General features: G+C 36.1%; 1 protein-coding gene across 1 annotated transcript; it reads right to left on the bottom strand.

Moving 5' to 3' along the window:
- Nucleotides 1-5,462: 5,462 nt before the first annotated feature.
- On the bottom strand, nucleotides 5,463-22,752 carry gda (guanine deaminase). Its single transcript, XM_088630106.1, has 14 exons — nucleotides 22,547-22,752; nucleotides 18,678-18,766; nucleotides 18,094-18,265; nucleotides 16,907-16,994; nucleotides 16,184-16,289; nucleotides 14,943-14,970; nucleotides 14,513-14,620; nucleotides 13,823-13,930; nucleotides 12,544-12,641; nucleotides 10,469-10,536; nucleotides 10,066-10,212; nucleotides 8,943-9,061; nucleotides 8,412-8,439; nucleotides 5,463-8,043 (listed from the first exon to the last, which is right to left on the bottom strand). Exons 1-14 carry the CDS (start codon nucleotides 22,667-22,669, stop codon nucleotides 7,973-7,975), a joined length of 1,353 nt encoding a protein of 450 aa, XP_088486232.1. The 5' UTR covers nucleotides 22,670-22,752; the 3' UTR covers nucleotides 5,463-7,972.
- Between the last annotated feature and the right edge of the window lie 462 nt (nucleotides 22,753-23,214).

Below are 23,214 nucleotides of genomic sequence, written 5' to 3'. Positions count from 1 at the left end.
TTCTTTAACTGATACGTTTGGTATCAGTATACTTTTAAAGTTTTAAAATAGGAAATTAGCTATGTACAATAAATACAAAAATAAAACTAAAAGATATTCTATTTACTGGTGATAAACCAAATGATCTGAACCTTTAACTTTATTTTAACTCTGCGATATTGTGTTAAGTATTAAGTAAGTAAAAAGTCTCAGTAAATAATTATCCAAAACATTTTAACGTTCTCAAGATTTTTTATTGTTTGTCATCATTTAACCACAGGAATGAAAATCCATGGCTACTTCTTAGTACGTCTGCACAGAAGGACTATGCATACTTTTGGTTGAAAAGATCATAGTCTATGGCTGCATAACCTCAAAAAACTTTATTTCTGAAAAATTAAATAGCCACATTTTTTCAAAAGCCTTAGGAATCCCTTTCTTTCTGAAATGATAAAGAGTTTTCCTCTTAGACAATATAAAATTGAATTGCTTAAAATCATAAAAAACTTCTCAAGACACAACAACATTTCTATTTTTCATAATTATAGAACTTTATCTCTTGTTTCCTCATTGGAGCAACAAAGGTATACACATTCCAACAAACACTTGTAATTAAGATGGTCTTTCTTCATTACAGGCCTTACAATCTCGATACTTGTTACCCATCTTTTCTTTCTTTTTTTGTTTACATCTGCAAAGAAAAAATATGTGTGCTTATGTCTACTTGGAGGCAGTGATATTTACATAACCAAAGTATTTTAACTTTAGAAGCAAATAAAAGACTTGTCTTCTTTTAGAGTCTTCTTACAGACCTTTAGCTGCTGTTACTATTTGGACTTGGGATTTGAAAACTGCAGGTGAAAAAAATAATTCCTTTTTAACACATGTTCAGGGAGGATCTGGATGTCACTGTGTTTTGGAGACTCTTTGTACTGTTTTCCAGACAGGGTAATTCCTTACATGCTCCTGATATTCCTTTTAAATGATGACTCCAATCTTGATCTCTCACAGCAACAAAAATTAATTTGGTTGCCTGACTTCACTGCAGTCACCTACCCTGGTGTAACTGGAACCTGGCCATACCAGGAATTATTTATATGAAGCTTTCGCCAGTCCAGATTTCTGTTGAGGCCTGGAACACTGCAGCTGACACATTTATCATGCTGTACTTCAATCACTTATCAATGATTTCTTCTGTTGGAATTATTTGCTTAGAAGCTCCAACAGAGGGTATACCACTGATTTGCTGGGGAAATGTTGTACCTAAAATTAATAAGAACATGTTCACTATATATATTGCTCATTACAATGCCAATGATTTTAAGTTCTTTGGGAATTTGTCATATCAAGATTTTTCACACACCAGAAGTCTATTCTGATAAAAAAAACATAAACATGTAGAATCACTGGTGTCCGAAATGTCAAGGATGGCTAATATACAGTTTGAAATGTAAAACTGTTATGGCCTTATTTGGAATTGTATTTGTTATGGGTATGTTATGGTCTTATTTAGAATGTTGTGTACAATTTTGCTCACCATGTTATAGAAAAGATATTGCTATTCTAAAATCTGTCCAGAGGGGAGCAACCCGATAGATTCTGGGTCTCACTTTACTGTCCTACACTGATGGAACAGAACCTTTTTATTCTTGAAGAGAGAAGATTGTGAGGGAACTTCACACAACTATTCAAAATCCTCAAGGACACTGACAGTCAGCCAAACAAATTTCTTCAGAAATATCAGCGAAACACAAACAAGAGGGCACATGTGGAAACTATATGGAAGTGCATTTAAAACTGAGAAAAGGGGGCACTTCTTTATCCAAAGAGTTGTGGGAGTATGTTAGAAGATACTCAGCCATGTTATTAAATCTGAGACCTTACTTCTTTCAAGAAACAACTTGATGAGATCTTTAGATCAATTAGTTACTAACTACCAAATAGGCTAGATAAACTGAAAGGCTTCCTCTCATTTGTAACTCTTCTTTTGTTCTTGAGTCCTTCCTGTTTACTTTTGGTATTTTATTGTATATCTGTTTAAATTTTTAACATAGGTTACAATGGCACAATGAAAGGCATTAAAGTGATCTTAGTAAGAGTGGTCTCTTACTAAGGATTCTCTGTATATTATTTCTAAATAAGGAACTGAATGGTCTTCATTTAAATCAATGAATTAACTGTTTTATCAAACTAGTACAGGTCTAGTATAGAATCTAAATCAGGTAATGCTGTTGTGTATGAATCTGACACAAATGGTTAGTTTTAGGTGAGGCATCTGTACATAGACTTAGAAAAATGTCATAGAAAATAAGCTCTTAGGTGCAAGCCTTCTAGAGCAGAACTACTTTGTCTTCAGTTTCGTGATAAAAATATTTGTAAGATTTATTTATCCCCTGCTGAAAGTGAGTGAAAGAAAACATACATATGGTAACATGTCATAGTTTTGATTTCTTGTGATCTCCTTCTTAAGTCATACTTTGATAGTGATATTTCTAACCAAACCAGTATACGGTTCTCTGAGGAAAATCCAGCCTGTGATCTTATTCTCATTGACAAGAGTCAATGATAAGGCTCATTATTACAGCACATGGCTGTAATAATGCACTTATTAATGCATTCACTTATGCATTGCGTCGCAGTGCTGGTGGTGCCTTCTGTGTGCGTAGGCCATCCCCATTAGGCAAACAATCCAGTTTTGTCTTTAAGGCTTATTCAGCAGTTGTATAGCAATAACAGAGTCTGTCTCTGTGTGAAAGTCTCTCTGTTTATCGCTTCATTGTTTAATAAGAAAGGGTTCCACTTTCTGTTTTCTGCCTTCATCTTATTATTATGGGGTGGACACGTTTACAGCTGGACATTTTACTGAAGACACACCTGAAGTCAAATTTAATCGTTCTGTTTTCATCGGGCTGTCCTTGCCTTTTTTATGTGTTTCCAAAGGGAATGTTGGCAGACCTCACAGTCATTAAGATGTACGTCTGCCTGAACTCTAACTGGTGGCCCATAGTACCTCTAAACCCAGCTTGAATTCAACTCATGACTGAGATAGCTGGCATGCAGCCAGATCCTGTGGCTGACAGACACTGAGTAACTTGATGCTACACATAGGATGGCTCATTTGCCTTGAGAGTATGTGTTAATACTGTATATTTTACTGCAGTAGTTGACTGTTCCAGACACAGACCCTTTCTAAAAAATCATGTAATCCTGTGAGTCATAAGCCCCAGGAGATAAGAGCTACCAGCATGAGTCACTCTCGCATTTAAGGAGACAGGGAGATCGTTTCAGTGGGTTTAATTATAACTTGTCAGCAAGGATTGCTCCATGGTAAGAAATGTTTCTTAAATTTCGACAGGAACATGGAATACAATATGGACTTTCAAGCCATCTTACTCTAAACACAGTGAACATAAGGTTACTAAAGTACTAACGTGTTATGTGTAAGCAGTTGTAGAGAATCCAACTAGTTAAAACTAAGAAGGAGAATCTGCATGAAAGATTATTTGAAATGTCTTAAGAAAATAATTTTCTGCCACAGATCAAAGCAGAAGCATTCTCAGAAAGCATCCAAGATCCATTCATGTTCTTTGATGATTTTCCTGTACAAGCTAGGCTGGTTCTGTTCACTAGTGATCAGTTTAGAGGGCAGCTAAAGAATCACAACTAGCTATCGATGTCATTGTGAGCTAAAGCACCACAGGCAGAGCTGGTTAGGTGTAATTGTTACAGTTAGTGCAATGGCATCATCCAGCTATAGACGTCTACCTATAATCATTGCACAATTAGTATTATTTTGCAGCACTGATAAAATTAAAAGCTGTTAAATTAAAATTCTCAGTAGAGCTTAGAATTATCTTTTCAGTTTAACTTAGATCTAAGATCTAACTTGAAGGCAAAAGTGCAGGATTTGCTTTTGCAAGTTCTATAATTGATACAGTAGCCTTCCAATTGAAACTTTCTAGCATTATTTTAATATCTCAGATAGGAACCATCTATGTTCTACATACTTGAATTCAGTACAACATTAAACCTCCCAAGTGTCCTTGTGAGATCAAAGGTATTTGAGATATTGAAGTATGTCAGAGACTCAGGAACCCCACCTTGTGGTTTTGCTTGGTATAAATGGCTCATGTCATTTCTATCTGTTTTTCAGTGTAAACCTGGGTTACATTTCTGGTTCTGGGGACCCACACATCTGCTGAGTTTTATTGCTGCTAAGCACTTTACCTAAATAAATCCTTAATCAAACCAACAAAGTTGTTTGTTTAGAATCTGCGGTTTCTTCACTCAAATACTGGAGATTTGAAGTCACTTAAGAAATTCAGATGTGGGAAGGTGACCGCCTCCAGGCTTAGGAACTGAGAACAATTAAACAATTAAAAAGTTCAGATTAACTGTATAATTAAGTCTAATACGCATTCAGTTATTTAACTGAGTGCTCACGTGGTAACAAAAACCAGCAAAGATGTTGCGTCCCCAGCCCCAGAATTGGGAACTCCTGCAAGAAAAACAAATCCTGAGGCAGACTGTGAATTCTGCTTTAGTCCATGTCACCCAATGTCCAACAAGTATTACAGATTTTCTATCTACTAATCTAAAAAAGGATTTAGGGAAATTGTTAAACTGGTTCAATTAAGCAATTATTTTGATAGGGCTCCAAAGAGCCAAGATGAAATTCAAACAGGCTAGGTGGGCCAAATGGCTTCCTGTTGTTTGTAATATTTCTTGTTTTCATGGGGGGAGCCAGAGCCTATCCTGGTAAGCAACAGGTGCAAGGCAGGATACTCCCTGGACTGGATGCCAGTCTCGCGCAGGACACGCACAGACATAAACACACACTCACACCAGGGCCAATTTTCCAAGAAGCCAATTAACCTACCAGTATGTCTTTGGACTAAGGGAGGACAGCAAACACCCGGAGGAAACACACACAAACTCCACACAGATAGCATCCAAGAAATTAAACCCAGGGCAGCAATACTAAGCGCTGCATCACCGTTCTGCCCGAAACATATGATCTTCTAAAAAAGTAAATGTATCTGCAGTCTTATATCTGCATATAAGGACCCCCCACCTTTGGATTGTGGGCTGTTTTAAAGACTGGGGCTGTTTACTGAGGTGAAGGGCTCAGTTGTTTATCGCAACAAAGAGGGTGTAGCATTTTTTAACAAATCAAAAAATCTGCCAGACAGCATGACAAATGGTAAGATAAGTGTCAGATTATGTATGACTCTTCAGCAAGTCACTAGATGATGACAATATGCGCAGAATAAAGTCATTTTCCCCAAGGGTGGGTAGACAGAAATTAGATCTATCTGCTATGAATTTAGAGGAACTAGGAAAACCTGTTTTTTTTTGCTTTCTGTTGTTGTTTAAAGCATATCTTGTATAATTTTCTGTTTTAACATGTCATCGGACCTCACAAGATCTGGTGGGGATTTTAAAACATTTTCCAAAGACCAAAATTCAGCAAGCACATTCCATTGGAGTTAAACTAGACTTTTTTTATTGATACTGAAACTTGTAACACAATTTGACAGTTTTATCACAAAAAAAGCTTGCAACATATAGAAGCTTCATGATTTGATACCCACACATTAGCAGTCTGTGGATTACAGAATATAAATATCAAACATAATCATAGTTATAACATGTTTGAAATCATGAATATTCCCTTATTTACTGTAAAATGCTCATTGGGTACATTAGGAATGGATAAGTGTCTCATACACCTGTGGAAAAAGTGATCCTTTTCCATATGGTCCTGACACAGGGCACTTTAAAAGGTTACATCTGCAATGGACATTTTGACCACTTTAGTTAAACTCAAGATTTCCACTAGACTAGTGGGGTTTTTTTATATGCCTATCATACTGAACATAATCTTCTAAATGGTTAATGAAAGCTTGAAACTCTTTGGAAATAAACAGTGAAAATGCAATGTTGTGAGTGAAAATTGTTTTATGGCTGTGAAGGTTAATCTGGCAAATGTATAGATCCATAGATTTAGTTTATCAATGCATCAAGCAGGATGACAGGAAACAACCACAGTCTGCGTTGTTATGGATTGGCAATGCCATAGCAAATGTCATGAAACACGCAGGGGTCACTGATATTGCAATGACCTTGTGCCCTGACACACACTTGAAGTCTACAAGGCATTGACCATTTCACAAGTGTTTGTGGGAGATAATATTTATCTCATCAGGGAATTCTAAAATTCACCATAACCTAATAATTATCTGGTTTCTTATGCGCAGCCTGGACCTAACACTGGAATGGATCCCTAGCTACACTAGTGAAATAGTTTGCAATGCTACTTTTTTATCAATATGTTTATATACAGCATAGATGACATTAGTAATTCTCATTCATACAGTCTATTATTGAGCACAGAATATCGCTTTTGGAATCACCACTCAATTCAGCATTTTTTTTTTTATTTAACCAAGGCCTACAGCAGGTGAATGACCTCACCAGTTACTATGTTGATCTAGTGCTAAGTCTGTGGACACATGTTTACACGAGAGGACTCGCTTAGCTAAGTTTTGCTATTCCATGTGCTTGAAATTTAAAGCCTTGCCAGTTCTGAAGTGGTGGTGACACTTGCAAGGTATGGATATGAATTGAAATACACTGCTGTGAAATAATTCACTCCATCTTCATATTTTATTTTAAAGGTGTTGTTGTGAAGAAAATTGTGTCACTGTCACCTAATGGAACCTTTAAAATCCTTTCTGCCAAAATAATGACAAAACCTCCAAAAAACCTTTTCAGATACAGTATATGTCAGTGGAGAAGAACAGACATCAAGTAGTAGGAAACAGACTCTACTTATCCTTTCTAAGAGGGTGCTAGATTGCACATTCCCTCAGCCTCCAAACCAATTAGAGAAGACCTTTAATAACTAGGAGGTTTCCTGGGGCCACCAAGTTCTGTTGTTGAGGAAGAGAGCAGAGTCTCCGAGATGCGCTACATCACAAGAAGAGGAGGGCATGGAGGTGACTGACTGATGATGACTGACAGACTTGCCTCGTGCGTCGTGAAAAGAGTTCAGAAGAGTATTTGTTTTTGAGGTGGCAAGGTCTTCAGTTGCCTGGCTGCATTCATAGAGACAGTACTGAAAGGTAGCGCTTGAAGCAAACTAGGTTTGTGTTTTGTGTGATTTTGCACTTTTTATAGCATTGTACTATATAAAATAAGGAGTGCTATTTTTTATACTATCGTGATACAGCTACATCTCGAAAAAACACTAGAGAAAAGCAATAAATAAACATCTAGTATCTTGTAATGTAAATCACCAAAGATGCTGTGATGATCTAATACTGCATAAGCTAAAGACCAATGCAGTGCAATTTCTCTTTTCTTCAAGTACTTGTCAAAGTACAGTAAATATTAACTTTTTTAAACATAGCACAACTCTTCAAATGTCATAAATACGTATTCCTCAGTAGGGCAGTTTCAGCTTAGAATATACTGTAAACTGGAAAAAACGGCACAAGCAGGACTATACCCTGGATGGGACACCAACAGCAATTTTAACAGCTTACTTTTCAACTTGAACTTTGGGACTTAATAAATCAACATAGTTAATGTTTCTTACACACTATAGGAATAGCTAACAAAGATAAGTGGTGATCCTTCATAAAGCCACCGTAACAGTCCAAAATATTCTAAATGAGAGATTAGCTGGCAGATAAAATAGAAGTATTTCAGTAATTCACTGTATTTCTTATACAATATTAAAATGCAATGTTAAGCAAATCCATACACTACAATGCAGTTGTGTTAGCCATTCTAGACATTAACTGGATTTAAAATATAACCTTGTCATAAGCATTCGAAAGTTACTTAAGGCCTTCACCAATATAACTGTTATATATCAGAACTGTTACCTTAAAACAAAATTCTGGTAGATGATCACCAACCAATTGTTTTTCTGCATACAAAGAAACAGAGTAAAAAGAGACTACTTTATAGAGAAGGCAGTAACTCAAGCAGACTTTTCAAAAGGAACCACTCTGTTTCCGGCCACATAAACTTCCACGATATTTCTGTCATCACCTGAAAAGGAAGATGTAAATATTATATTTACACCATTCTTCAGTTAAGTATTTTTTTAACTTTTCATTACTTTACAAAAGATTTTCCACATTCATGCAGCTGAGAACAATTAAATGAAAATATGTCAGGACAGGAATGTGTGTCAATCTTCATTTCCTTCTGTCTTTTAACTTACAGGAATGCAGACTGTACACATCAGATTGTATTGCCATGAATCATCCACATCGTTTTTATATTCAGTTGATGTTGCATGTTATTACGTAATATTCAATGTGTAGGTTTTTCATTTGTTTTTCAGGTTTTGTTATGACAAATCATGGTTCAATTAAGTCATTTATCATCTACCTACTATTACATTTATTGCTTACCTAAATTCAGGAACTTTTCCAGAATGTTCTGAAAAGACATGACATGTCATAGTAAGTTAGTTTTGTAACAATAGGGAAAAGATTTAATGTTTAAAAGCATCCATTCCAGTAGTTCACTTAGATCCTAATGTATGCGATTGTGATGAATGGATTTAACGTTATTTGGCTTAACTTGCCTAGCGGAGGAAACAGCACCCTGAGTGCAAGGATGAGGCTGACCAACCTCAACCTCACTTTTGTGAGGAATGAGCCAGGGAGCTGCTACAGGGGTGAAGATTGGGTGGTGGAAGGGTGCGAGAGGGATGCTACAAGGTAAGTTCAGAAGGCATGATATATACATAAGAAAGCAGACAAGGTAAGATTAGGATCTAAATTTCCTTCCAGACTTCTGTTATAAAGTATTTATGGCCACCTCTCATCTTCAGCTTTTCTGATTTATACTTCACAAAACAACTCCGAAATCTGATTACTTTTTTTAGGTTATAAAATTGTCATCAAACGTATTGATCTCATGAAGAAATTCATAAATACCTCTGTTGTGTCACTTTCAAAAACATCAAAAGGACTGTCTGGAACTGATGGGCTGATTAGAACAGCATCAAAATCCTTGCCCACTTCAAAATTTCCAATTGTGTCATCCAAAGACAAGGCTGTGAAAACATTATTCTTTAAATCTAAGGATCAAGAGCATCTGGTTTAGGTAGATTCTTCAAGGTATATTATTATATTAAAAAAGCTACATATTAAAAGATATTTTTTTCAGGAGTGAGTTGCTATAACAGCTCATCAGGAAATAATAAGAAAGAAGAGAAGAGGTCATGTGTTCCATCCAGCTCGTGTTGCTACTCGCAGACGACTGATCCGATTATCATTTCTACCTGTTTCTTAAAAGAAGTGGTGATAACTTAAACAACATGGTGGGGTCACACAGTAAAGGGTTGTATCGAATCTAGTCCAAAACATAAAAGAATAAGCATCAAAGTATTTCCACTTATTACCCTCCACAAGAGCAAAGATTTTATTATTTAAAGTCTGAACCACCCCTGAAGCCCAGAAAAGTGTTAATGACAACTATACCCCAGTGAAGCACTGTATATATAAATAAGGAACAAGTAATAGGTTTATTCCATGCTGAAAGAAAGAAGAAAGAGAACACAATGTTTCAGCCGTGGAGCCTTCTTCAGGTGTCACCTGAAGAGGGCTCCAAGGCCTAAACGTTGTGTTCTCTCTTCTTTTTTTCAGCAAGGAATAAACCTATTACTTGTTCCTTTGTAGCCCTTGCATGCTGACGCAGCTACCTACCTGAACTATATATAAATAATACTCATTAAAGTGTTTGTTCATGATTGTGATGTCTGACTGCCATGCTCAGCATAGGTTTATTTTCTGTTGTTAAATGCTCATGTAGTAACATGTTAGCGTCATTCTTTTCTTATAATGAAATGTATAAAGCCTTCAGGGTGCTTTGCTGGAAAAAATAAACTGTGACCCTATTAATGAGTTAAGCTGAAAACCTTTTATACCAGTGTGTTAAACATATGTGGTTAAAGGTTCTTACATACAGTAGCACACCACACCAACAATAGTGTAAGTGTCAGCAGCAATCAGTAACACAAATGCAGTCTTCCAGTATTGCACTGTCCCTCATCCCCACCTTGACTTCCCCCTAGAGTAGACAGCCTGAAGAATTCCTTGTAGGAGACAGTTTCATATCCAGGGTTTTGGATCTTGAGTGCTTTGGATGTATCAAGTGCTCTTCTGATAGCGTCAAGCATTGAGGGTGAGTAACCACCAGCAACATCTATAAAAAACATTTGTAATCATATTATTTTCACATTGCATGCAACAGATAAAGACTATAGCAGATACTGGATAAATTATCTTCAGCTAAATCAGAGAAACAAGGCAGATCTGCAGGGTTTAGGCATTCATCACATTATCTGACGTTTTACTAGTTAATTGCTGAAGATAAAGATTATACTTTGCTCTTTTCCAGGAATGTTTTTTTTCGGCATCTTGAATTATGCATTTCCATAAATGAATAGCGCCTTTTTTACCTGTGCCTAGTCCCAGTTTCACATTATGTTTCAGAACTCGACGGACATCTAACATCCCACTGCAAAGCCTGCAAAACAACCGTGAGTCGGGAGGTTATTGTTAACATAACATATAAAGATCACTGGATTCCTAAATACTTGAGCCTAAACACATGTAACGTATTAGTGAATAATATAGTGACCACTCAGGTTGGTTTAACAGGCTGCTCAAGAGCCAGGGAATATCAGTCAATTACCTGCCCGGTGTGCCCACCACACCATTTAAACAGAATGGTGCATTTCATTTTTATTTTCAGTTTTGTAGACTGACCTGATTCCTGTTTTGGTCTCTATGTTTATTTTTAAGAAAATCCGTCTTCATCGATCTACAGTGCCTGCTGTCTACTGTAGATGTTTACAACATCTGTGTGTCTGCATATGTGTTTTCTGTACGTGTGGTAAAAGTTTTGTCTGAAATGATCATGTTTTGAGATATTCTATGCATTCCAAACTGAAATATTCCTTGAAATATGTGGTTTTGTTAATGAGTGTATAACAGGAATTGATTATATTTTAACCTATTCACAGTAAATATCTCTTTAACCTTGGATGAAGTCACCTTAGATTCACAATTGGATAATGTGAGACTTTCTTCTCCCGAGATTTTGGTCAGTTGATGTCCTCTCTGATATTACCACAAAGTCTGGAGAAATTATTAGCTGGAATAATTTGGATCTGTATTTCTGTTTGGTTTATCAAACTGCAAGAGTGGCAGTCAGCCTGATTAGATAATTGTGTCTGTAGATTGATTGACCACAGAGAAGGGAGGTGGTAGTGATAATGGTAACAGAGTGTTTGAGTGGCTCTTCGAAATTGTTTTTCTTTCTCTGCCCCTGTGATGGGCTGGTGTCCTGTCCAGAGGGAAAGCAGTCATGTGCTCATAATCCCATCCACACAGTTCCACACTGAACGTCCAAGATGGACTCTTACAGTCTTACTAATATTCTCGCCAGGATGAGCAGGTTTCTGATAATGGAGGGATGGATTAAGACTGCTTTGTTTAGAGTCTACATTAAAATTCAAAAGGGACTGAAAAGGTGGACAAGAGAGCCACTGGGGAACAAATTCTTTTGATCCATTTGTTCCTTGTATAGGGATCTTCTATTCATTTTCTCTTTTTTCCCCAATATTTTATATTATTCATGTAGGAGATAGTTTCATCGGTCATGTTAAGTAATTTAGAACTCTATTTTTCCTATTCTTCGTTAAGTGCAGATTTCTGTACTGCCAGTATGGATTGTGTCATTTTGGAAAACAGTGCACTACTCATTAAACTCCATTGTCCCATGGATGTTTATGATGTGAAGTGTACTGTTTTCCAAAACATTCACAGTCACAGTGTTTTAGAGTGAGGAACACACCCAAACCAATACACCTTCATACTAAACTGGCAAGGCCAGTGAATTATAGAGGGGAATATTCTCTAGGCTGTTGTGACACCTAGACTTTCCTACTGGAAGCACAATAGCAGGACTTATCACTCCTCCCTCCCCCTTAATTATTACTTTATTGCTTTGTACCTATTTCTGTGCACTCACACACATGATCATCAGCTGTGCTATAACATGTAAATGCAATCATTTCCTACACATAGTACACACACTGGCTCATTTACATACCTGTCTTTGATCTCTTTTGTGATGGCTTTCAGGACAAGTACGTGATTTGTTTTTACACTACAGGCCTTGTACAACAGGGGCTGCCAGGCATGTCCACTTTGGGATGTTCCACAACACTGTGCTCTTAATAATGTTACTCATAGAGGAGTTTGGGAAGTTTTAAATCTCAATAGGTAAACGAGAGCTGTAATAACAATTAGCGCACATTGCAACACTGCCTGCTCTTATGCTGCATGGCTGGAAAATATAATGGCTATAATGAGTTGTGGGTTACCATACACATCCTTTATGCTGCACGTAACAAAAACTGGACCACTTGTGCCAAAACAGTTCATAACATAGTTTGTGTGTGTCAATCTGCTTGATTCTCAAATAATCAAACAAAAGCAATTTACCACAGCATTTTCTGATACTCACGAGATATTGGAATTGGGACAGTGAGAAATTGCAGCGCCACTGGTTTTAAACATCTCCAGCTCCTTATCAGTGAGATGACAGCCATGTGCCATCACTGTCTGCAGAAATAAACTTGTATTTAGTTTTCACTTGGAACCTCTAGTTGTACAAGAGGAAGTACAGGAAATTCCTTACAATTTTTGTCTAGATAATGGTTTTATCCGAAGTGGCTTATTTACACTGATGCGTTGGTTATGGAGCAGTCTGGTTAAGGTGCCCAGCTCAGAGTACAGAAAGAGTGTCATAAAAAGGCAGCATTCTTGCTGTTTAAAGTTAATAAAACAGTTACTCACTGCACCTGATTTCACCTTTAAGAACTGTTGCCTCTGTCAAAACTGTAACTTCATACAATTTAAGACAATGGACATCATTATACTATGTCCCTAAGTTCCAGTCTTACCCAGGTCATCACATGAGTAATAATCCAGTATTCTACCGTGAGGATCAATAAGAAATTTAGCTAATTAAAACTCAGAATTAATAAGACAATAAAGTAAGCAATATTATGTACACATCTAATATTTGATATGTACCAGTAATACACATTATAGAATTTTATTAGTGGAAATACTATTTGTCTATTATTATGAATGTGGGATTCTTATGGTTAACATAATTTTAAATATTGATATTGTTATGAATTTTTTCAATGCTGCAAAAGTGATGTAAATTACACAACATCTGTTGGTAATATTTTTTCTGTATTTGAGTGTGCTGTGGATGCCAGATAATAATAATTATTTATAATTCAAAGTCTTGCTTTCTACACATTAGGTTGTACCACATAGCAAACCATGATTGTAAAAGGTAATTCATGATTGCTGCACACGTGATCTAAAACTTCTAGCACACTGAAAATGATCCAAGTAGGGGTAATAAGAAAAACAAAAAGTATACAAATTGGAGGACATGGTCTGTTGTCTTTCTGGTGTTTCCTCAATAATGTAGCTTAATCCTCTAACCTATAATAGGTGGTTCTGGAGATCTAGTCTGTCATCACTGGTAGCAGACACCCTCCTGCCTCCAGCTGTCTCTAGGTATTGTCTAAAAGTAAGAACAGCTCTCCTCACAGTTTTGACACCAATTTAACATTTTCTAATTAATTAAATTGCTGTCATGTAGGGAGAAGGACATTCTATCTGCATGCTGAATGTACTGAATAACTAATTGCATAATGATTCATCTAAAAATCAGTGTGGGGAAAGGCTGAACAGTAAAAGAGACACTTCTGGATGCTCACTTTGCTCGTCAGAAGGTTGTACTCCCTGTACACATCTGTGTACGAGCTGCAGGCAGGAAACATATTTTTTACCAGTGCCACCTCTTCTCTGTTTTCACTAATGTGACTCTACAAAAAAAGAGAATATGAAAATGAAAAGTCTTTTCTCTTTTAGAAGAAAACAACACACAAAATGATATTCCACATTCAACATGCAGGGATATGTTTTTCCATTGAGGAGTTACTATGAATAAGTTGTCAGTAGAGGGTGTTAAACGCCTCTATTACTGTAAACAGACACACTGGGGTGTGGTAAGTAAATGAATGATATAACTGGTGAAGGGTTTGAGGGCACATTCTCACATGGGTGTGAACTCTGGAACATGGAAATGTAGAGGGCCTCACGGCGTTAGATGGAAGTTGCATTTTCCAGTGTGTATATCTTTGCAGGTTTTCTGTACTTCACTGTAGTTCTTAAGTCATTGTTGTTCTGACCCCTCACACCACCTTACTTAAGTTGGGGCTGGGGTTAGGGCATTTGATCAACACAATCAGAGGAAGAGAACATTTATACAACAAAATTCTAGTTAATAGACACATCAAAACTATGCCAACTGATAAATGCCAAAAACAGTTGACCTCATTTGACATTTGACATGCCTTTGTGAATTCACTATAATTCTATGGCAATGTCTGTGATGAAAATCGTACCTGAATGTGCAAGTCATTGCTCTTTGCTATCTGACCCAGACTGTGCAGGAGTTCTTCAGAACATGAAGGTGCAAAGCGTGGAGTGATGATGGGCTTTACCTGTGGATACTTCAACAGGAGAACATTTGACATGAGTTTGCCATATAACCTTAGGTACCTTTGAATTCATTTGTAAAAATTAAAGAATTAAAGACAATTTACAAATATCTTATGATCCTATTTTACTTTTGTGACATAAAGCACATTCTCTACAAGTCTTATATGGTGTTAGAAAATGTGAGGTAATGTGTAACAAAATAAAAACTGCACATTTTGGAATCACTTCAAACCATAGCATTTTGACACTACTTCTTGAAACATGTTACACCCATCAAAGAGCCAAGAGCTTCTTTTTAAAGTTTTACTGTAATCTTTCATTAAAATCACTTACCTTCCTTTTTAAAAGCTCATAAATAAACCTGCAAATTATAAACAACAAGGTTTTACAACACAATAGTGATGTGCTACTATTGGAAAAAATCAACCTGTACTAAGTCGTATCAATCCTTTTTCAAAACACTTGGGCACAAAAACCGCCACTGGCCTTGCCTATGTCTTTTGAATATAGATAGATAAGACTTTATTGATCCTGAAGGGAAATTGATGATCCTATAGACATAGGATCCATAGGATCCTATGTTTTTAATAGGGCTTTAAGTTTTTGCAATCTAATCCCACCTTAATACTTTAGTCTTTTGTGATAAACATACACTGCAATCTACTGGCTCAACCCTTTATTAAAATAGAAGGTTGGGAAATTTCTGCATAGGCTATAATTACAAGTATTTAGAATGGCAAATTATGGACTGTTGTTTTAAAGTGAACTACAGCATGTAGTTTGTCTTTGACATCTGCTTCAATTAATGACATTTAAACCATGACATTTCAATCCTTAGTTAAAAATAGCATTTTTAATAAACTTTTGATTTGATGCGAGCAAGTGAATAATTGATAATATTTTAGAATATGACATTCAATTAAAAATGAAGCTCAAGACTAAAAGTTAATATAACAATTTACTAAGTTACTAGTAAGTTACTATGACAATTTACAGAGAAAAAAAACAAAAAGCAGAAGAAATAATTAAAGAGGCACATGAGAGGACACTGTTCTGCCCCCTTTTGTTAATTTGGCTGTTTTAAGCTGCATGGTCTATAAGTTTCACTATGACTATTGCTGATATGCATTTTGGTTGGTACTTAGTTCTGTACACCCACAGTGTAGTAGCACCTATATTGCACTGCTTCAGATAAAATCTAGCTGTGTGATCACACAGAAGCCAAATCTGTGAGAAAGCAGATCTTAAATGTATGCATGAAGCATTGTAAACCTTTGTAAGATTCATTCTACTAGCATAATGTAAAAGGGTTTGGAGAACTTTGTCTTTGACAGCTGACAGGACGGGATGTTAAGAATAGATTGTTAGATTAGGATGAGAATCCAGGTTATAGATGAATTAAGTGACAAATGGGGACTCACACATTTAAGGTTTCCAACCCCAGGAGCTGAACCAGAACACTTTTCAGTTGCTAAAATTGACCTTACGTAACATTCCCACATCCTCAACAGCAAACAACTACAACCTCACCCTTGACAAAAGACACAAGAAAAAAATTGCATAAACCCACCTACCGCTTAGTTTCCCCCACAGACTCTTTTGTGCTCTCTTTGTAGTCAATCACCGCATCATTCCTGTCCATACAAACTTTACCCACCAGAGCTCTCTGCCCAAACCTATCTAAAAAACAAAAAAAAACATACATTTTGCCTCAAAGCTGTGACACTTTCACTGAACATTAAACATTACTTCTGTATTGAATGTTCCTGTTAATTCACAACAACACTGTCACAGCACAACCTAACCTTATTATCAGACATATTTATAGAGATCATTCATCTTTGTGCCCAGAACAGTTACAGTTTATACTCCAATACATTAATTGTGCTTTCCCACAAACTACTGTATTTAGCAGTATGCCTGTATGTAACACACGTATTTGTTAATTTCTGCAAAAATAAAAGCAAATCCTACTTCTTGTAAAGACATTAAATAAACAAAAATGTAAAAATGAAACTACTTTTCTGGTTAACTAGGTTGAAATTAATTTCCAGAATATGCCTACAAAATGATATAGCAGCCAATTTATCCACAGTTCTTCCACAGGAAAAATAATAACCACTGAGTTTAATAAATGCACTCAGCTTGTGTGTTTTTTTAAATATTTCTACTAAAATTCATTAAAATTTTGTCCATTATCTTTAATGTTTTTAATTAATATAACAAATTTCAGCTATTAAACAAGATATGATGATTTTCAAGGAAATGTATAAGCAACATAGAGAATTATAACTTACCTGCAATTTCTCCAAGCAGCAAAGATGTATCTGTGTGAATGGTTGCAAAGTAACAAGCAGTAGTTGTGCCATTTTTCAGGGTTCTTTTCTGGAACATTACATATTAATCAGGTTATATACCAATCTTCTACTAGTCCTTTTAATTTAATTTTAAAAATCTAGAAATGCCTTTATTTAAAACACATTATTTGAAAAAACCTAGGAGTCATAAGCAAATCTTTCTTAGTTCCCATCAGGTAAGCAGCTATTACAATATTAACCAAATTAATCAAAGCTTAAGTATGCCAAAAATTAGTGTTGGTTCTTGCTCTTTTTTCATCATACTTTACCACAGACAAAAAAAAATCATATTTTGCCTGTAATATTAGCTGCGCTAAATACGTATATTCAAATTGATCAATTATTTTTAAAGAGCAGTCTTTTAATTAGAAATAAAACAGGAATATGACTGAGTCACAAGAGTGCTCCTAACTTCATGTATGTGTCTTGAGTCTCCTGAAAGACAGAAAAACATACTAAGGACACTGACTGCCAGAAATCAAAATCAAATATTTCCACAGAACTAAATTTAGGATACTAGGGTAATCCGTGATCTATTCTACAAACACAAAACATAGACATGCTTTTCCTCTTGCTGGTAGTATTTGTGTTACATTACAACACATATAATCACAATTAAAACTTTTTCACTGGCATACTGATTTTGCTACCCAAGCTGTCAGTAAGACGCAGGCACATAGCACACAAATGAGCTATATAAAACCTTAAGTGATCCAGTTCTTTTTGAAACCCACAAAATATCTTTGACCTCATATTTTTAACAATTTGTGAGTTTCAGAACTCCCTTCTGTTAAGGTGTGCAGAAGAAAAAAAATGTGGGAGTGTTTGACACACTGTCATTCCCACCTCTGTCTGTTCATCTTAAAGCACTTGTTAAGAGCTGTTTAGACAGAAATGCAAAATCTTAACAAGCCAGTTTAACAAGACTGCATGACGTACTACACTAACAAACTGGAAATAGGCTTTATGTGCTATGTTTTTTAAACTAAGGGCTGAATAAACAAACAAGCAAAGTCTGAACAAGCAGCTCAATCAAAGGCATCAATGAGCAGGGACTCAGGGCCCACCAGGACCAATCCTGGCCACCACTGGTACAAAAAACGTTTCCTGTTTGATGAATAGCTCACCACAACTTTAGTGTAGGTGTCTTCTGCAAACTTGGCGTTTCTGTACTGCTTTTCAACTGGGAAGGTGTACTTGTTTAGCCACTGCAGGAGAGGCAGATCAAGAGCAGTCCCTGCGTAGCTGTACTGTGGTGCATGAATATGGGTATCGACCATCCCGGGCATGAAGAACTCCCTGCAAAACAGAACTGGGGGAAATCAATATGCTCCATAACCATTGTCTCAGCTAAACGCAAGCAGAATGGATAAGATTGCCTCTGTAAAGATGTTATTGGTTAACAAGTCCACCACTCACTGCAAATGCCAGTAATGGGATAATTTACTGACAGAAACAAATTTTATAATGATAATCTGAAGTCATCTGAGTCCTGCAGGGCCACTGTATCTGAAGCTTTTCCAGGTCTCTTCAAAGTAAAAGCACTCAAAGTGCCGGGAGAAATCATTTATTGTTAAATTGTTGGAATGAAGCCGATAATTAGCTAATTTAGGGTGATGTGAAATCTACCGACATACTGTACCGGTCCTCAAAGACTATTCATTTAGTTAAACATTTGCATAATGAAGCAAAATGTAACCAAAAAACTTACCCTTGTTTGAGTTGTCTGATGTCCGATAACTGGAATTCCCACGTCTCAGAAAGCTGCTTCACTTCATCAGCCCGCCCAAGGAAGGAAATCTGGAACACAACCAAACATCAGCCTGAAACAGACACAGCTTGCAGCTGCTGTAATAGTCTGGTCCTTTTCACGTTTCTGCTTTGGAAAAATGTTCACTAATATATTTATTCTTAAAGTCTCTTGACCGTCAATTCACGACAAAGGACAAAGGAAAAATAATCATACGATCCACCGTTAGGATGTGAAGGCAGAAGAAAAATAATTTTGAAATCCAGCAAAACGTTTTAAAGTACAAACAAGTGGTGCTAAAAAAAACAAGAGGCACAAAGGGACAACCTGAGAATTCAGAATTTTTTTGTTTAATTCTCCCCTCAATTTTAACATTTTGTTCCAATACCAACGAATTAACAGTGTTTGGAACCTTTACTGTACATTACAGCCACACACCACAAAGGGTAAACACTTTTTACTCTGTTGCAGGCACAAAAAGCTATTTAAAGCATATGACATATAAAAGTTTGCATTAACAAATCATATAATAACAAGTTTGCTTAAAATATTAGTATGTCTGTATCAGCACAACGGGCCCTCTTCATACTTCCATAAAAGCATTGTACAAACAAGATTTTCTTTCTTTTGGGGGGAATTTGTCCTTTAACAGTGACACTACTATTGTCAAATGCTTTTGTGCTTTAATTCTCTTTTTGTTAAGAAGAAAAGTTTTTACCGTTTTTGAGTTGCTGCTATCACTGACACCCCTAGGTAAAGGTCCTAATCACTCAAACTGAATGAACATACACCGCCTGATACACATTACATTTATAATTCGAATATATTTTTATATACTCACACATCTGCTGAGGTATTTTTAATATTTTATGTAATGCATTGTCTGGAAAAATGTATCATTCATAATTTAATGGCTATTAAACAGTTTTCATAAAAGCCACAAAATAATCATATAATGTTGCTACTAATAGTATATTGCAAATATAGGTCAACTATATTTCAAGAAACATTAGTATTTTATTGCATGCATTGTCATTCGGAAATATATTGTATATTGAAATACATCTTAACTTCTTTTCATAAAGGATAACACTGCAGATTACCTGGTAAGCATTTGTACAAAGTGTCTCCTCACTGCCAGTGTGACATAGCCAAAGCTGAACTTGTGTACTTTAGCTACTGTACCTATACAGTCATGTTCACTTTACAAGCATATAAGATTTTGGTTTGTTCTGTTGCTCCCTTCTCTGCATGTCTCCTCTCCATTCGGACTATGTCCTCTCTAGAGATCATGGGAAACTTCAAATAGAACACAAAACAATAATCATAACACAGAGCAATTTAACCTTAACAACACAAGTGTTTTAAGCAGCTACTTATAACAGTAAATATAAATGACAGCAGTTACACAATTCCCAAATCATTACCTTTCAAACTTGTACAAAATATACAACCTCTCTATGTACATGTTTGGAAATAGAATATTCAGAGGATTAGAAAGGATTAATGAGTGCTATGATTTGAGCTCAGACCAGAAAAGGTGTGGTTTAGTCTTATTCTCCAGTCCAAACTAGCAATAGCAAGTAATTTGCTGTGTGCACTTAGTTGCTAAGGAAATAAATATAATACATTCCTGCTGCATACTTATTTTTACACAAATGTATTCAGGCATAAGGTGGATTAATACATTTAACCCCATATCCACAAGAATAATTCATATCCTGCTTCTCATTCAGTTGTTTTGAGAAAAGTATGTTTATATGTTGTAAAAGTTGTCTATATAATTCTCAACTGTCTTTATGTGGAACCACCTTAAAATGTTTCTCATTTGGGACAAGCTGTTGCAAAAACAGAAAAACACACCTAATGGGCTTAATCAAATATTTCAATCCAACTGACTTACAACAAAATATGAACAAAGCTATAGCAGATGTGTGAGTATATCAAAATATATTAGAATTATAAATGTAATGTGTATAGCTCAGAGAGTCATGTTTTTTTATTGGGATTAAAATACTCCGTCAAAATGGAAACATTACGAAGTTAGTATCAGGTATGGCCTCCATGTGTATTAACACAGGCAGAATTCACTCATGCACCTGGTCAGCCTCCTGACAGACTGCTGTGGGATGTGCCATCAGGTGCAGCCAGCTGCAAACGTTAGCTGCTTCTGAGAGTCTCTTGTGGACGGCCTTGGTCGGTCTGTCCCGGAGAAGTTCTCTGGGACTCAGCTTGTAAGAACATGTCGACCACAGCAAGAGCTCAACATGGTTTTCTTGAAGTCATGTCTTTCCAATCCTAGCACCCAACAGATCTTGCATCATCCTGCTGGAAAATCTGTAGCCTCAATGACTTTTTTACATACGGCTGAACAGTAAGGCTGCCCTCAATCTGCACTAGGTGCAACCTTGTTTTAAAGTAAATTCCGCTGAGCACCTCACTTCCGCTGCTAGAACAAAGACTCCGTAATGCTTACATGATGTCTTCACACCCATTGCATTTCATCGGGTTTATCAAGAGCACAGCAGCATTGACTTGTGAACAAACCACTCCACCACTCTCTCTGCTGTCACCCAATGTTCTCTAACCTACAGATGATGGCAAATTCATGTTTTGACTGTCAGGGTTAGCTTTGCATGCCCTCCAAGCATGCTGATCATTGTTATTAACATTTCCATAAATGCTGCCTCCTGTCATGCCAATAGCAACAAGACAATATTCATTACTCAAGCAGAGTATGGTTATGTCCTTCCCTATCCTATCTTTAATTAAAATCGTGTCTAAAAATGGTTAAGATTTTTAATGATGAAGTCAACACAAATTATATAAAATGAGGTAGTGTTATTAAATATACTTGATCTCAGTATTTTTACGAAGTAACAATATCACTCCATCAACATTATTATTATTCATTTAAAAAATGTAAATTACCAGGGCGCCCAAAGAGCTACTGATGGAAAATGAAGGACTGGTAAGTTCTATTTTTACGTTAAACAGGTCGGGCGTTTCAGGAATTGACTAAAATAATAATTGAGCAAATTAGTATAAATGAGGAAGATATAAAGACTGCTGAATTGTTGCACAAAATAGGAGATTCGGTTGTTCTCCTAGAACAAATAAATATGCAAACAGATCAATTTCCCCCTTCAACTTTGATTTATTCTTTTACGACACAAACATACTATATGTTTCGTAGAGTGAGTTAAAGCAGAATGTATATTCTAACAAGCATGTATTAGTATTCAGGTGTATTAGTATAATTTCTTGGTTATTCCTCAAATGATCTTTCCTTGATGAACATCTTTTACACGATCTCATTAAATATTATTGAAACAAAATACCTCTTCTGTGTTGTAATTTTCTTTTTTTCTGTAACTTTAAACATAAATTATATTTCATAAGAGATAAAAGTTTTTGCCAAATACAGAATCCCAATAATCACACGAAGAAACCGACTGTATAATTAAAGAAAAAAAATAAGATCCAGTTTTAATGCTTAACAATGCTAACGCTTTTTTTCTTGGCATAGCGTATTTGGTATAGTAGTTTGGAAGACGTAGTATAGAAGTGAAAGAAGTAGGAGTCTGAAACAGTAACCTGTCTTAAAGTATCCACGTGTAGTGGAAATAATCGTAAGTTCTAAAAAATAACGAGAAGTACTATCCATTTGATGTGCATCGATTTTAAACTTTAAACTGAATGAAAGAAGAATTTTAGTAATCGGTGTTACATTAAAAAAAGAATAGAAGGTTATGCTCTTGATCAATATCTATCTCTGAAGCAGTGAAATGCTACAGATTCTTTTTTGTTTAATTAATGATAATACGCACCTTTCCCTCTTTGTCGACACCCAAGACAGTGTCTTCCAGAATCTGTACCGCTTCATTCTGTGTAGAGTGCACGAACGTCCCTCTGAACACCTTCTCTGCTCGGGATTCGTTGGACCTCAACATGTTGTCACCTACAGAGCAGTACTGAAAATACTGCAGTCGTTATGCTATTATAGCAAAGTTTTGTTTCCTCCTTTGGGTGGCTCCACCTGCGTGTAAACTGAAGTTATCCAATGATATAACATTATACCTATTGATTTTTTTTTTAAACTTTGACGTGCATTCTTATACACGTCAAAGGTACAGCGTGTTATGCATACCAGTGATAATTCAAAATCAAAAGTAAAAGAAACCAGTAATATCATCTAAGTTGATGAGCATGTTAGTATGTTTTTGTTTTATTAAAATGTTTTAGTAACATTATTTAAATGCAGAAATTACAGTGCATTTCATCCCCAAACTCTTTACAAATAGTTGAGGACCTACAGTATTTTATCAACCACTGAAGTGCTGACCCACTACTTAAGACATCAGGTGGGAAAGAGACAAACTGCCTCACCAGATCAAAGCACACCACACAGCACAAGCACAGAGTGGGAAGGATTTATTATCAGACAGAACCTTCTCTTCGAGGTTTTGTAAGTAAAACTGAAACCATGGAAGGACAA

Source organism: Lepisosteus platostomus, chromosome 4 (genome assembly GCF_059453375.1).
Source record: "Lepisosteus platostomus isolate fLepPlt1 chromosome 4, fLepPlt1.hap1, whole genome shotgun sequence".
Classification (NCBI taxonomy): domain Eukaryota; kingdom Metazoa; phylum Chordata; class Actinopteri; order Semionotiformes; family Lepisosteidae; genus Lepisosteus; species Lepisosteus platostomus.
The sequence above is the reverse complement of the archived record's forward strand: the minus strand, read 5'-3'. Positions and strand labels throughout refer to the sequence as shown.

What these genes read in the sequence shown, in the direction of transcription:
- gda (XM_088630106.1), bottom strand. Translation starts at nt 22,669, where the DNA reads ATGTTGAGGTCCAACGAATCCCGAGCAGAGAAGGTGTTCAGAGGGACG. An exon ending in ACACCTACACTAAAGTTGTG is followed by an intron (nt 16,995 to 18,093) that starts GTGAGCTATTCA and finishes GTAATGTTCCAG; the next exon opens with AAAAGAACCCTGAAAAATGG. An exon ending in TGTCCCAATTCCAATATCTC is followed by an intron (nt 10,537 to 12,543) that starts GTGAGTATCAGA and finishes GTTGTTTTGCAG; the next exon opens with GCTTTGCAGTGGGATGTTAG.